Source organism: Diaporthe batatas, assembly GCF_019321695.1.
Source record: "Diaporthe batatas strain CRI 302-4 chromosome Unknown Contig00009, whole genome shotgun sequence".
In the NCBI taxonomy this organism is placed as follows: domain Eukaryota; kingdom Fungi; phylum Ascomycota; class Sordariomycetes; order Diaporthales; family Diaporthaceae; genus Diaporthe; species Diaporthe batatas.
Window position 1 is genome coordinate 1,334,645 of NW_025408556.1, and position 15,304 is coordinate 1,349,948.

Here is a 15,304-nt window from a genome sequence, read left to right on the forward strand (position 1 = left end):
TTTTAACTTTAATATTATAATAGATTAACTTTTAGGTTATTTATATTAATAATTTTAATATAGTGTTATTAGGAGTGATATTTTTTAGCTTTATTTATATAGTATAAGGTTTAACTATATATTTATAGATATATTATATTCTTTTTCTATTATTATTAGTACTATATTTCTTTAAATATTAGGTTTTAAATGTTTATTACTATATAAAGGTGCTATGTATATTTTATATATATAGGGATTAAAAAATGAAACCACTTATATAGGCTTAAGATAGGGAAGCAGACTATTTAAAAGATAAATTCCTCTTACCCTCCTCCTTCTTTCCTTCTTTTTAACTATAATAATTTATATAATATTTCCTTTATAATAGTACCTAACTATTAAATTATAACTTAATTATAGATTTTAAACCTTTTAATTATTAAATTTAAATATTAATAAGTTTTTAATTATATAGATATAATATTTAATATTTAAAAGGTTTAATAAAAAAGTATTTAATTATAACTTTAATCCTTATACTTAATTAATCTTTATTTTTAATATTTATATAAAAGATAATAAATATGTTAGTCATTTTTCTAAATAGTAAAAGAAGGTAAAAAGGTCTTTATAATTATAAAAGAATTATTAAGGTAATAAACTATTTTTAAGTAGATAATTAAGTACTTTAATAATTAAATCTCTATTAAAATTATTTAAAAGATTTTTCATAAAGTTAGTTTAAATAAAATAAAATTAATAAAAAGCCTAACCTTTTAAATTTTATAAAAAAATTTAACTTAAATAGTACTTTACCTATTAATTATAAACTTTAAAGAATTAAAATATATAATTTAAAATAATAAAACTTTAATTATCTTTTATATTTTTATAATAAATATTAAGTTTAAAAACTTTTAATTAATTAGTTAATAAGTTAGCTATTTATAAATATTAAAAAGTATTTAAAATTTATATTTTAAGCTTATTTTTATATAATAAGAAGGGTTTTATTATATTTAGTAAATAAAAACTCTCTTAAAAAAAAGAGGTTAAAGAAAAACTTAAATAGCTTAATACTTAGAATGAGCTTTTACTTTATATAAAGTAATAAGTTAAGGAGGATATATAATTTACTATAATATAAAAAATTTATATATAGTTTACTTATATAAGTAAATATAATTTAAAAAATAATAAACTTATAAGAAAATTAGTTATAAAAGGATTAATTAATATTAATATTAAAAATATATTTTAATTAATAAATTTATTTTATTTACTAAATAAATTAATTTTTATATAATTATTTAAAAGATAAAGCTCTATATATACTTACTTTATTTAATAATTAATTTTTAAACTTATTAATATTAAATACCTATTATAGTATAAAACTTTCTAAACCTTAATATAATTAAATTAATCTAACCTAAATTAAAAAAATAATTTATAAAGAAATATTTAAATTAAGTTTTAAAATTAAGTAAATATAGTAGAAGGAATAGGCTTAATTTAAGTAATTAAAATTATAAACCTTTATTAAGAGAATTTTATAATATATTAAGTAAATAATTACTTATAAAAATAATAATAAATATTATAAAAGGAGAAATAAATCATTTTAAAAAGAGTTTTATATATTAATTAAAATATATAATATATATAATAACTATAACTAAATATATTAAAATATTAAATAAAAGGGTAATAAAGAGTTTAATATAGAATTTAAACACCTTATATATATAAATATAATCTAATAGGGGTAGGTAAAGGTATAGTGGTTATCATAGGTATACTTTAAAGAATTATTAGTTTATTAGCTATTACTCTAATAATAAAATGTTGTGGTAAGGGGTCTCTATAGGGCTTAGTAAAGGACTATTTCCCTATACCTCCGTACTTAAGTACCTAGGTAGGTATTGAGACAAGATGCCGGGGGGAACGCCTAAGACGAGAGATGGAGACGGCCATAACTAGGTGGTTCTATCTTGACCAGCCCGTCGAACAGACAGAGATTCTTACTGAAATATGGGCACACCTTCAATTTGCCTCGCACAAGTGTAGCCGAGTCAGCAAGCGGTCTGGCTTAGAGTTCAGGCTGCAGAAGCCTTCGATACCTGAGGGACCCGAAAACTCAAACCGGCAATTCCTGTAGCGTCACCCGGGGCGCCTGACCTGACCAGTCCAGACACAACGGCCGGGCGGCCATCGTCTCGCATAATGCCTGATTCCGCGCCCGGGTGCCTGTGTCATCTGTCAAACCAAGCTTTGTTCCCAAGTGATTTCGGCTTAACCTTGTTTGGCCGAGCCTACCACCCAAGAGAATTAAGCCTTGCTTCAAAGGTGCTAAGTGCAGCCACCCCGTGGCGTCTTGGCAGTTCGACCCCTGTCGATCGTCCAGGCGCAGGACGGTTTCATCACGATGCCGAACCCCTTGAGAGCAAATAGGACAAACCTTGCCTTCGAGTTGTCGTCTCGTGTGTGTTCGGAGGAAAGCGAATCGGGCATAGCCTGAGCTAAAGTCTCACCTGACGTGGAGGCCTGGGACGAGATATAAGACGACTCGGATTCGGTCTAGAGCCCGTGGACACTGATTCCACGACAACCGCCAGTCTTCATTACACATTCCATTCCTTACGAGGTCAGTATAGTGCACAGTATCGGATTTTCTCTTTTTCATTGACTGACATGATGTCATGCAGCTGCGCTCATTTGTCCCGGTGACACCTTCGATTATAAGCGTCTCTCGTTTTACACGTCTCTCGTCGACTTAATTACCGCAGATATGAAGCTCTCATTGGCCCTCGTCACTGTTCTCGCGACCTTCGCTGTCGCCCTGCCGCAAGGAAAGGGTCAAAATCAAGGACAGGCCAAGGGACAGGCCAAGGGACAGGCCAAGGGACAGGGCAACAATGCAAATGCAGCAGCTGCGGCCGGCGATGCTGCTGCCGCCGATGGTGTGAATGCGAAGGCCAACAACGGAGCGGATGTGAGTTCTCCATGCCTTTTATAAGACTATACCTAAGGACGAGACTGATACTTGCTTTAGGGTATTACTGCTGCTGCCAAGGTCGACGCTGCCGTGCTGCTGACCGAGAACGGCGATGGTACGTCACAACAACCTACTTGACACCTTTTGAGAAGCTTTCCTGATCATGAAATTAGCTGGTGCCGCCGACTCCGGGGCGGACTTTGAGAAGGCTGTTAAGGCCATCGTGGCCACTGGCAACCAAGACGATATCGACACCCTGAACGCCGCAGGCATTGACGTGGCTGGTGTCACCGGGCAAGGTGGCGGTAAGGCTGCCAAACAAAACGGCCAGGGAAATGCCGCGCAGGGTGGCAACGCTGCTGCTAAGCAGAATGGGAAAGGCCAGGCCGCCCAAGGAGGAGCCGCAGCTGCGGCTAAGAAGCAGGCTGGTAAAGGCCAGGCGGCTCAGGCTGGCAACGCTGCTGCTGCTGCGAAGCAAGGTGGGCAAGGCCAAGCTGCCCAAGCAGGCGCTGCTGCGGCTGCGAAGAAGGGAGGCCAGGGCCAAGCTGCTGCCCAGGGCAAGGGAGCTGCGGCAGCCAATTGAGGTCGTGACACCAGCTGCATAGCCGAGGACCATTCTACATTTCAGAGATCTGTATCGTCATAACACGATACGTTTGTCACCTGGTCTAGAACATGTGGGAAATTAGCGCTCACTATTTATATGACTATTATTATTAGTGATTCTCGACTTCTGTGGTATTGCATGTGTCCTTAACCTGTCTGTAGCCGAAGTCGTCTGCGGCTCTTTACCTAGGTAGTATACGGCGGGGACCGCTCACATGCAAAGATCCAGCGCTTGAGGGGGCACCAACCTTCCAGGGTTGACAACGTAATTGGCGTGCTGAAGTAATAGTTGGCGTCTGAGAGGCTGTCTGAGAACAGACGAACACCAGATGTTCGAGATTATCATAGGGTTACTCGCAGAGAAGAGAGGAAAAACAGTAGCTAGGAGGAAGCTGATTCTCTCAAGATTATCTCAACAAACTACTAAAGTACTTACCTACCCTAGGTACCATGAATCGCATGCCGGTGCTCACTTTGCGTCCGGAAGTACTGTACCTGCCTCGACCTGCAGCTGGATTCTCACGTCGCATAACTGTATTTAGCCGCCTGCTCGCTTCCCGTCTTGGTAGGCATCCAACACCAAGACACTAGTTAGATTCTCACTCCAATCATGGGCGGACGGGGAAGGGATTCAGACGCATGGTCTAGTACACATCAGTCTAGCGCGTGTGAAAGGGGTCAGCATGAGAATCGGCTCAACAAGAAGCCCAATTCTCCGCCTACGATTGCGTCCGTATCGAGCAACAACTCATTTTGAAGTTGTCTGTCATGTTAAAGTTGCCCTCAATTTCCTTGCAACCCTAGCAAATAAGGTGTTGGCAATCATGAATAGCGGTTTATATCTGCTTAATGCGGTTCTCTCTCTCCTCGCATCGCGAGCCGTTGCGGAATTGCAGCATCCTCCAAACGCCCCTCACCAGAGTGCTGCGCCTTTATTCCCATCGCTGATCGACGCAACATTGGCAGATCTGTCCACTGGGCTCGAGAATGGCGCATTTACAAGCGTGGATCTTGTTCAAACCTACGTCGCCCGCATCCAGGAGACAAATGGCGTCCTTCACGCTGTTACAGAGATCAATCCAGATGCTCTCGCAATCGCTGCATCCCTGGATGCAGCCCGGCGTGATGGCCAAGTCTTCGGACCATTGCACGGCATACCCGTCCTCATCAAAAACAATATTGCTACCTCGGACAAAATGAACAACACAGCCGGCTCCTACGCCCTGCTCGGTGCAACTGTGCCCTACGATAGCAGTGTTGCTGCAAAATTACGCAAAGCCGGGGCGGTCATCCTAGGAAAGTCCAACCTCAGCCAGTGGTCTGATGCAAGAAGTGAGAATAGCAGCAATGGTTGGTCGGCGCATGGCGGGCAGACACAAGGTGCATATCACCCAGCCCAAGACCCGTGCGGATCCTCGGCAGGTAGTGGCGTGGCAGCGTCGCTTGGTTTGGCGTGGGCCGCTCTAGGAACCGAGACCTCAGGTTCGATACAGTGCCCAGCCTGCTACAATAATGTCGTTGGAAGTAAGTGACACAGCGGGCTTCCAAGGTTGGATCAAGTTTTATGAAGCGCGAGAGATCAAGACCCCGCCTTCATTTCATTCCCCGGTCGTTTGAGCCCACACTGGGGTAGATGATTTCTGACAGCGGTTCCAGTCAAGCCTACTGTGGGACTCACCTCGCGACATCTTGTAATACCAATTTCCGAGCATCAAGACACCGTGGGACCACTTGCGCGGACCGTGGAGGATGCAGCCTTTCTACTCCAGGCTATTGTGGGCAGAGACGAATTTGACAACTACACCGCGGCGATTCCATTCGATTCCGGCTATTTTCCAGACTATGTCTCGGCATGCCAGACTTCCGCGCTGAATGGGAAGCGTATTGGGGTGACCCGCAGCGTTATCGACATGGATGAGATGGGAGTACCTGACGAAGCCACCGAACCCTTGATGACTGCCTTCAACGGGTCGCTCGATATCATCCGCTCCGCTGGGGCAACAGTCGTGGACGACATCTTCCTCCCCGGTTGGAAACCTTTCATGGAGGGCGACTACGCGACATCGGTTTTGTTTGCTGATTTCTTCACCGTAATGCCCCGGTATCTCTCCCACCTCGAGGCGAACCCGCACAATATTTCCTCACTGCGCGACATCTCAAGGTTCACGCACCGTTACCCGTACGAAGACTATCCGGCTCGTGACACCGCAATTTTTGACCGCACCCTTGAGAAAAGCAAGAATAATACTGACTATGACGTCTGGATGAATCGCACGCACGCTCTGCGGTTGGCGGGGACCATGGGCATCTTGGGCGCGATGAAGAATTACTCCCTTGATGCCATTGTGTTGCCCACATATTTCGCGGCATACCCGCCAGCAATTTTAGGTACCCCGGCTGTGACAGTTCCGATGGGCCGATATCCGGACGACATGCCGATCGTCAAGAACCGCTTCGGGAATTTGGTGGGTTTTGGGCCGAATATACCCTTTGGCATTAGTTTCCTGGGAGAGAGTTTCACCGAAGAGAAGTTGATCGGCATGGCTTATGCTTTCGAGCAGAGGACGATGGTTAGGAAACAAGTGCATCCGTACCTACAGCCCAAGACGGAAATTGCAGATGTCATCGGAACCCGTTGGCAAGCAATGGAGTTGGAGCTGTGAAGCTGCTGGGAATTTTACCCCCTCTGACGTGTCCTTGGGGCGAAAGGCAGCACTCCATTCTGCCCCAGGGGTAACGCGACTCGTTGGTCGTCGTTCAGTCCGACCTGTCCGTTTTCGATGCGTTGGAGGCGATCCCGGTGGATAACCAAAGCTGAAGGGTGGGGCTGATGAACATCAAAAGCATCACACCGCATACTGCTTCCCGTGGAACAACGGAAGAGCCTCGACGATCGCCAGCAGGGTGAACGGTCGAGGCAGCTACTGTTTATAACAGAGGCCTCATCTAGGATTTGGATCACCGCTGGCCTTATTTTTAAGCAGCTCGTATTCGAAGATGCTTGATATTATGCCCCGAGTCATATAGGGCTGAGGTGGAGTCTTGTCAGTCCAAATCGGGCGAACGACCCAACATTCTCGAAATCGTGATTGGCCTCAAGGACTGCGCGCGGTTTGAGGCTATTTCAGAAAGGAAGATCTACAAGTGGCTCGAATTCTGGGGCTCCCTCCCTTGATGACTTGGCTCGTGGTGATTTTCCACCGTGATATCTTGTTCGCATGGTTGAGCCAGGGAGAACTAGCCTTTCTTATCCTTCGGAGCTCGTACCTCATGCTGGTCGACTTCGTCGTCTCTTATCAGACGTCGCTTGTCTACATTGAGACATGGCCGCACCGCTGGACATTGAGCTCCAGCAGCACCAGCCACGGAGTGGCGACTCACCACAGCCACGCCCTGGGGAATTTTCCAACGTCGCTACTGCGCGAAAATCACTAGAAATCGACAATTCTCGCGACCAAATAAGCCCTGTGATGCCCTCGCCCATCATGTCGGCAACAGACAAGGAAGCCGAGGCATGGCCAATGAAACCATCACCTACTGTTGAAGCCAGAGGGACCACCGACCCGGGTCAGCCCAACTGGCCTCAGCTTCCAAACCGGGGGAAGGCCGCAAGATCACCAAGCCATCTATCCGAGGTCCTCAAACACTGGTTTCTTGAGATTGTCACCATCATCGTCGCGGTCCTTCTCATGGCCGCGATCATCATCCTCCTGGCATACTATGACAAGAAAACCATGCCGGAATGGCCATTCGACATCAACCTTAGCGCTGCAATCAACTTGCTGTCCACCTTTCTGCGAGCGGCCATGCTAGCAGCCGTTGCTGAGATTGTTGGTCAGATCAAGTGGACATGGTTCACGGAACGGACACGGCCCCTTCACCACTTGCAGGATTTTGACTCTGCCTCACGATCCGTGCTCGGAAGTCTCCGGCTGCTGGCAGTGGTGATATGGAACTTTGGGTTTACCTCCGCTGGACTTCTGGGGATTGGTGCCGCACTGGTTACTATTGCAAGTTTAGCAGTTGGCCCGTTTACCCAACAAGCACTCAAGACCTCTACGTGCCCAACATTGGCGCCGAATGCGAGGGCTGAAATCCCTGTCGCAAACTATGTACCCGGAAGGTCATCCTACTATCGGGTCGGGGCGGGAATCTTCCAAGTCGAGACTGATATGAAGGGTGCTATGATGTCGGGACTGACAAACCCAGACGGCAAGGACAACGAAGTGGAGGTCACTTGTGCCAGCTCGAATTGCACCTGGCCGGACCACGGTACGGGTACGACCCATGCAAGTATAGGGCTTTGCAGTGCATGCATCGATACCACACAGTACGTCAGTGGACCTGACAAGGGAGACAACCTGACTTTACCGGACTACGAAGCCTTCATAAACTACAAGACAGGCGGAATGGGAGGGCAGTATATGTGGGTGGGCTACAGTAACCTCACTTGGGCATCCGAGTCCTTTAGTGAAGATTTCGCCTTGGCGGCCAGCGTGGCAATCAGTAACTTCAGCATGCTCGTGGCCACAAGCTCGCCCTGCACCCCAAGAAAAGACTCCAGCTTCTTCGACTGCCCGCACGGAATCACGCACAACAACGACAAAATCTATGAAGGCCTAGGGGATTACATAGCCGCTTCCTGTGCGCTTTATCCGTGTATGAAGGAATACAGGGGCACTTACTCGGCCGGAAAATTCATCGAGGAGATTGTCCACACTCAACCAGCGCTACCCAACGAACAGGAGACGAGTGAATACAGCTTTGCGTCGAACTACACGGCAATACGCTCCCCTTGCATCCTCGACGACGGTGACTATTTCAACGACACATCTGGGAACACAACACTGGCATCGCACATAATGAATGCGAGCACTTGGTATTTGCCAAACAATATGTCAGCCGCGCCCCACGTCCCAGGCCGAACCTGGGCAAACATCACACTCACCAACCAGTTGGACAACACGGCCAGTAACACCAGCGTGCCCAACGCCTGCCTATACAAGATGGACGGCATCTACGCCTCGGCGCTGAGAAGCCAGATGCGAACCATCTTCACGGCGGATTGCACTTACGACAACATGCAGTCAGGCCACATCAGCTGCGGCGACTCGTGGTGGCTGGCGCCGCTGTGGAACGAGATGAACGCCACATTCGAGTCCCTCGAGGGTGCTATCGATGATTTTGCCACTACAATCACAAACAAGCTGCGTATGACGGGCAGTGGGCCGGATGTCATGCTTGGGGATAGGCCCAAAGCGTCCTACACGCTGGGCCTGGTCTACGAGAGCAGCACCTGCACTTACTTTGACCAGCGGTGGGTGTCATTGCCCATTATCCTGGTGCTCATCTGTGCGGTGCTCCTGCTGTGGATCATCGTCAAGAATTATACCGACCCGGACCAGCCCGTGTGGAAAGGCTCGGTGCTTCCGCTCATGTTCTTTGGGCTCCACGGGGCAGGTGGACCGATGCAGCAGGCGAGGGACGGTCAAGGGCTAGACAGGGCCACAACGTTTGTGAGGAATAACGGCCGTGCTGCCCCTGAGCTTGGGAAAATCCAGGACGAGGCAGGCCGTATGTGGGTGAGATTCCACGGTGGAAAAGACCCTGGCTTTTTTGACTTGGGCAACGCGAAGAACCACCGAGACGCCGAGGCGGGTCGCAATGGCATATAATGGCTAGCGAACAAAGTGTGAGAATTTGTAACAGCGTTATATTACAGACCATGTATAAATTTAATATTTTTAAATTTTAATCAACTGATACCGCCATATTCTGCATATCTGGTGTGACTGGCTACAGGCCAAATATGAAGTTCATGTGCGACCAAAGACGGGACTTCGCATGTCCATGATCTCCACCCGCTCCCTCCCAATTTGCGACCTCCGTAGAGATGCATCACTCGGGCTGGTTGATTACAGTCCGCAGAAGCAAACCTACGGCACAAAACGGCCTGAACGCTGAGAATCGATCAATGAATGGGCAGGATCAAGGTGCCATGATGCTGACGGCGACAACGGAATTGTAATCGCAACTTCCACCATTACCCTGCGCAGTACGGCGCTCTGGTTCACAAGGCATCTCGCTCCTCTCTTGTGCGATTACTCTGCATCGAGTTGCACCATGAAAGCAAAACACCGCGCCGTCCACCCAATGAAACACATATCATTCGACCGGAGGCTGATTTGGTGAGAGGATATCTTTCAGACTTTTCCATGAGAGGACATTCCAAGATGCGATAGGCTGTTGGGATCGTCCGGTAAAATCAGATTTGTTGAGAGACTACGACACGAGTCGAATTTCCTCAAAATGGTGTCTGGTCTTACCTTGAGAGCCCATCATAAGAGAAGAGGTTGATGGCAGTCTGATTCCAGCATACATGCGAGGGGCTCGTTGAGAAACTGCTTTGATAACTAGCAGGTGAGATGCTGCGAGGATGACTACCCAAGGATTGTAGGCAAGTGAACCCGGCTCCAAATGAGAGGAGGAGTACTGCGTTTGGGTTCCACAAACGCGTGTATCCTTCACTGGGAAGGTGTTCAGACCGCATGGCCTGAGTTACTCTCCGACACAGAGTCGTCGCTGCCCTCAGTGAATACCTAGGTACCGAGGGTGGCAGAGAGACTCAAGGCAGCAAGACCGCTGACGGTATTCACCGAGACTACCCCGGTACCGTTTGAACCTCCGCTGCGAACCATGCCCAGGTGTTCCATCCCGTCATCCCTCATACAACTACCTCCCAACGTGGCCACAAACAGCATTCAGCCACGCACCTAGACTTCTTCCCATCACTGCATCGGCCAGCATATCTTACTCTTACCTACTATCGCTCCTCGACAAGCTGGATCCCACGCATCCCCTTTTGGACGTATGTCTGTCAATCAAGATGGCAAGCCAGCGAGACGACGACTTAGACTCGATGTACTCGGATGATCTTCAGGTCCAGAATCTCGTCCTTGGCACCATCGAGGAACAAGACGCTGCCAGAGAAGCGTGCGCTGACGGTGACAACGACCCGGATGTTGTCGGCTCAGTCGTCTCCAGCGTGGAGAGCTGCTTTGATGATGTAAGTCAAGTCAGCCTCCGTCTACTGTTCCCTATCATGATATTGATCCATCAGGCCTTGGAGCGTCAGCCCTCAGAATCGAATCTCGGGATCACTCGTCAATGGAGGACGGGCTTTATCTTTGGTGGTGACGTGAGTTGAAACATTGAACCATACCTTTCCAATCTCCAGGCCGTCTGACCTGACTTCTGGCCTTCACCAGGTGGAAATATCGACCGCCACAGACCCGAACGAAGGCAGCAACGGAGATCCTGACCCCGAACCTGACGCCGGCCTCGAATCCAATCCCGACTCACTTTCGAACCCAGCCTCGTCACCGGAACAGGCAGATTCCCAGACAGAAGGCCCGCCCGACCACCCTGCGTTTCCTATCTTATGGGCAAGAGCGCCCAGACACTATGAAATTGAAGAAATGCCAGGATTCCTTCACTTTGATATACAAAATGGGCGCAGAGTGGCGATATTCGACGAGAGAACGTGGAAGGAGGGTTTCACTCGTGGCTTGAGGAGGCACATCATGAAGCGGGCCAGGCGGGATGATGATTGTGATGAATGATACTGGAAACTGACCACTGGCCGTCGTCGAAGCGACTGCTTGACTGTCTCGTGGCTGAATTAGTTCACTAAGCGCCTCAGTTTCTAGAATGCATATCGTTCCACCAACGACTCTCAGATCCATGACATCGCATAGTTCACACGGACATCGGTCGTCCCGTCGATGTTCGGCAACGCGATGAAATCATTGTCCTGTCCTACAGAATAAAAGGAAATGAATACCATAAGAGCCGTGATTCCGTTCTGTAGACAATGTCCAACTCGTCCAGGAAGGGGCATGTCTGAGCCAAGTTGAAGCTCGGCTGGGCCTGGCTGGCAAAAATGGCAGAACGCTGTACGGAGTCGCGAAGGCCCAATGTCTGCTCTGACACACGGTTGGGAGGCGCAATGTGCCTTCAGCCTGAATCATCAAGGAGTCAGCATGAACGCGGCGAAAGAACTTAAAGGTCGAGGGGCTTTGATCGGGTGGCATACGCCCTCTTCTTTATACTACTGTGGACGAGCTTGTACTCCCAACAACACGCCAGTGCAGCTAGTAGAGTTGTACCAGGTGACATACAATTGGTCATGTACGATTCAACACATGTGCATGAGGGCAACCTGGCGGACAATTCCCCAAGAGGGGCAAGAGAGGTCGTCTTAATTAATGCTTGGTACTTATGAGAGGTTATCCTATTATAGAGGGGTTGTCTTGTCGGAGGTACCCTAGGGTAGCAGAGATAGATGTCGACATGGAGTGAACACGCGAGCAGCACTGGGCTTTTGGAGAGTGGCATAGTTGTTCTAACTGGCATAATCTTTCTTGCGCTGTAGGGGGTCCAACAGTCTGCAAATGACCCATGCCCGACGTCAGGATGGAGGCCTCTATTACGGTCACGTATTTGGTTCAGAATCGTCCCCAGTTCCGAGGTTGTGGATGAAGAACACACGCTTGATTTGCTGTTATCTACAGTATCATGGACGCTCCGATCCTGAAGTATCGCCCAGCAGCCCACACACATCCGGGAGGTAATCTACATGCATTGACAGTTTTAAGTGTACTAGACACTATGTAAAGGATTCAAGGGAATTCGTAAGTCGTCGCGAGATAGCACCCGGTTCCGCTACATCAAGCAGCGGGCCCAGAACGCACTCGGGCGGGCGGTCGGTCTGCCACTAAATGAAACCAAAGGTCCAGAGAGCTTATACCCTGGTCGACCCATGTTGAGAGCGAACTGCTTAGGCCAATCCACCAAGAAGGGCACCCTTTGGAGAGTCAGCATGCAGTCATATATCATGCATTCAGAAAAAAACTTACCAAGCCGCCCGCACCGCCTGCAGCACCGCCTGCCGCTCCACCGGCCGCACCAGCACTGTTGTTACATGTCAGTGGCCTGCTATGAAAATAGAGTCCGCGAAAGGGACAACAAGGGAACTCACCCTCCTGTAAGTCCTCCGAGAAGAGCACCAAGGCCTCCGGCACCACCAGCTCCTCCAGCGCTGTTCACATGTCGTTAGTCCACTGCACTCGAGGGTAGAGTTTTTGAAAACCCGACACAGAAGAAAGAAGACGGCCGTGAAAGGTGAAGGGTGAAGGTTTGTGCTTACCCTCCCGTGAGTCCACCAAGCAGAGCACCTAGGCCTCCGGCTCCGCCGGCAGCTGGGGCAGCCGGGGCCGCTGGGGCGGCGGCAGCAGGCTTCGCAGATGCCTTGGGTGCGGCGCCAGTAGAGGTCCCGGCACCGGCACCGGCCTTGGGTGCGGCGCCACCGGCCTTGGGCTCGGTGGTCGACGTTCCGTTGCCTGCCTTCGTGGCGCCACCTGCGGCGCCGGTGGCGTTTCCTGCGCCCGAAGCTGCGCCACCTGCCGCAGCTCCACCAGCTGAATAGGTCTGGATCGCAGAGTCGAGAGCAGTGTTGATCTGGCCGAGAGACTGCTGTGCGATACCCTGGCCAATGGCGGGGATCTTCTGCACAACTGCGTCACCGAGGGCAGAGGCCGCGGTCTTCTGGTCGGTCAGCTGGGTGGCGACGATGGAGGAGACGCCAAGCTGGTCAAAGACGGGCTTCTTGGCGATGAGGGTCTGCACGGTCGTGTTGGCTGAGGTGGTGAGGCCGGTGGCGGTCTGCTGCAGGGACAGGGCGTCCGTCAGGGAGAGCGCGTCGGTGCCCTGGATCTGTGTGGTGGCGGCCTTGATGGAGTTTTGTGCGTCGGTGCTGGCGGTGAGGACTCCCTGCAGACTGTTCGGGTCCGTGGCGCTGACTGCGTTGACGGCGGTTCCGAGCCCGTCGAGGGCTGTCTGGACTGTGCCGATGGCCTGCTGGACCGTCGCCAGGTCTCTCTTGCTCAGGGAGGGCGCCGCAATGGCCGAGCCCGCGAGGAGCGTCGTCAGGAGTGTGAACTTCATGTTGCTTGTTATTAGTCTTGGTGTGAAAGTCGCCTTGGCGTGACCGGCATCCAGTGCCTCGGAAGTGAAAGGGTAAGGAATGGGTTAATATCTGCTTTCGAAGGAGTGATGCACCGAGTACGAAGAGGAAAGAGAAGAAGCTCGAAGGGGCCTCGTCGACATAAATAGTTCCATCTCAAAAGGCCCTTTTCTTTGGACGTTTTGAGTCTCAACGAACGGGCCTTCGTTTGGCATCTTGGAAGCGGGATTACTCCCAGCCTCACCCCAATGGGAATAAACACAGCCACGCCATGTATGGGACAAGCGACTAGGTTTCGAGGCACTGCAAGCGACCCCTGCCGCTTGATGTTCCCAGATGTGGAAGCGCGAGGGAAGTTTTCAAACTATGAATCAAGCTTGTCTGTCGAACTGCTGTGTTGGAAGATCGGTCGAAACATGACCGGGTCTCGGTAGGGGTCAAGGCGGCTTCCCTCGCCCCTCCACGCACCGCGGCGGAGCCCAGGGCGATCGCTGGGGGATCGCTGGAGATCCAGGCTCTTGGCCCGCCATCAACTTGCGATTGGTCCGCCATCCCCTTTTGCAACTTGCCTATGTTGTCTCTATATCACCTGTCAACCTCACTAGCCAGTGCCATCCGCTTCACTTGTTGGATCCAGCCATCCATCCGCGCCCACGCATCGACTGCCAAGTCAGCCAGTCGGCTGTTCATCGCATTTGTAATTACCTCAATCGGTCGTCCCAGACTTGCGTTGACAGATGACAGGCTCGAACGAGGGCGGGCTGTCGACCGAGACCGACATGCCGCAGAGGAGAAAGTCGTCTCAAATCAGTGCTTCATGTGTTTTCTCAACTAAGCCGCATCTGGAAACTCATGAGAAACACTGAGCACAAGGCATTGTCCATTGCGCATGCCCCCTTCTTCAAGCCATGCGAGGAGTTGTACGGCAAGCTGTTAGTGGTCCGCCTGCACGAGTCCCCCAGCCATCACACCCACAGGCAGTCCTTTGAACCCTGATAGGTCCCAGAAGCTCAGTCCATCTGCTCCAATAGGCTTCCCAAACCGCCTGGGCTCCTGGATACAGTTGGTGAGGCAGACTATGCACAGCAGGCACAGCAAGAATAGACCGCCCAGGCCAATCACCTGGGCAGTCCAATTCTCACGCTCCCGGCTCCTTTTGGGACGACCAGAGTGCCCAGGTGGCCATGCTGTCGAATGCACGTGCAAGTATGTACATATTAGATTAGGGTTTAGGGGCTCACATCCCATCTGCCGCAACAGGCCCGGCTGGGAGTCGTCGGAGCAGGTTGCTTCGTCCTAGAAGCCTCGTCACGTCTGGCATCTGGGCGCGGAATCACTCCATCTTTCGACATGTCGTCTCATTCCATGTTTTCATGTCCGAGGGAAAAAAACACTCCTATTGCGGCCACTGCGACAACCTAGGTTAGGGTATACCCGCAACTTTCATACGTCATGTCCCCAGTATATGTTTTTCCTTCCGGTAACGTCAACTGGTCGATCAAACCTAATCGCCGTGCTTGGTACTACAGCAGCCCAGCCAAGATGTTGCAATCGCTTCCTTGCACTGCCTCCTCAAACTCTTGCAGCCCCCGCTCCTCATTTGGAGTTGCGTACAGCGTCAAGTGGTCGCTGCCAGTAAAGGCATGCGTTTTGTACAGCAACCAATATTCGGTTGCATGAACAGATGTGGGGAG

The 15,304-nt window shown here is 49.4% G+C and overlaps 4 protein-coding genes across 4 annotated transcripts; 3 read left to right on the plus strand and 1 right to left on the minus strand.

The window, feature by feature from the left end:
• The first annotated feature begins 4,271 nt into the window (after nt 1-4,271).
• Nucleotides 4,272-6,539, plus strand: KVR01_007891 (uncharacterized protein). The gene is made up of 2 exons (XM_044790312.1): nt 4,272-5,110; nt 5,243-6,539. The coding sequence occupies exons 1-2, from the start codon at nt 4,411-4,413 to the stop codon at nt 6,247-6,249; spliced, it is 1,707 nt and encodes a 568-aa protein (XP_044642869.1). The 5' UTR covers nt 4,272-4,410; the 3' UTR covers nt 6,250-6,539.
• A 370-nt stretch (nt 6,540-6,909) lies between these two features.
• Nucleotides 6,910-9,261, plus strand: KVR01_007859 (uncharacterized protein; the record flags this gene model as incomplete). Its single annotated transcript, XM_044792274.1, has 1 exon — nt 6,910-9,261. The coding sequence occupies one exon, from the start codon at nt 6,910-6,912 to the stop codon at nt 9,259-9,261; it is 2,352 nt and encodes a 783-aa protein (XP_044642837.1).
• A 1,211-nt stretch (nt 9,262-10,472) lies between these two features.
• Nucleotides 10,473-11,208, plus strand: KVR01_007871 (uncharacterized protein; the record flags this gene model as incomplete). Its single annotated transcript, XM_044783524.1, has 3 exons — nt 10,473-10,656; nt 10,707-10,779; nt 10,824-11,208. The coding sequence occupies 3 exons, from the start codon at nt 10,473-10,475 to the stop codon at nt 11,206-11,208; spliced, it is 642 nt and encodes a 213-aa protein (XP_044642849.1).
• A 912-nt stretch (nt 11,209-12,120) lies between these two features.
• On the minus strand, nt 12,121-13,936 carry KVR01_007758 (uncharacterized protein). The gene is made up of 4 exons (XM_044783869.1): nt 12,795-13,936; nt 12,627-12,686; nt 12,505-12,559; nt 12,121-12,452 (listed from the first exon to the last, which is right to left on the minus strand). Exons 1-4 carry the CDS (start codon nt 13,589-13,591, stop codon nt 12,426-12,428), a joined length of 939 nt encoding a protein of 312 aa, XP_044642736.1. The 5' UTR covers nt 13,592-13,936; the 3' UTR covers nt 12,121-12,425.
• Nucleotides 13,937-15,304: the final 1,368 nt, after the last annotated feature.

Bases quoted from the DNA above. Each gene is read 5' to 3' on its own strand.
- KVR01_007891 (XM_044790312.1), top strand. From the start codon at position 4,411: ATGAATAGCGGTTTATATCTGCTTAATGCGGTTCTCTCTCTCCTCGCA. The intron at 5,111-5,242 runs GTAAGTGACACA...CAGCGGTTCCAG, and splicing joins CTACAATAATGTCGTTGGAA to TCAAGCCTACTGTGGGACTC.
- KVR01_007758 (XM_044783869.1), bottom strand. From the start codon at position 13,591: ATGAAGTTCACACTCCTGACGACGCTCCTCGCGGGCTCGGCCATTGCG. The intron at 12,560-12,626 runs GTGAGTTCCCTT...ATGTAACAACAG, and splicing joins CTCGGAGGACTTACAGGAGG to TGCTGGTGCGGCCGGTGGAG. The intron at 12,453-12,504 runs GTAAGTTTTTTT...GACTCTCCAAAG, and splicing joins CAGGCGGTGCGGGCGGCTTG to GGTGCCCTTCTTGGTGGATT.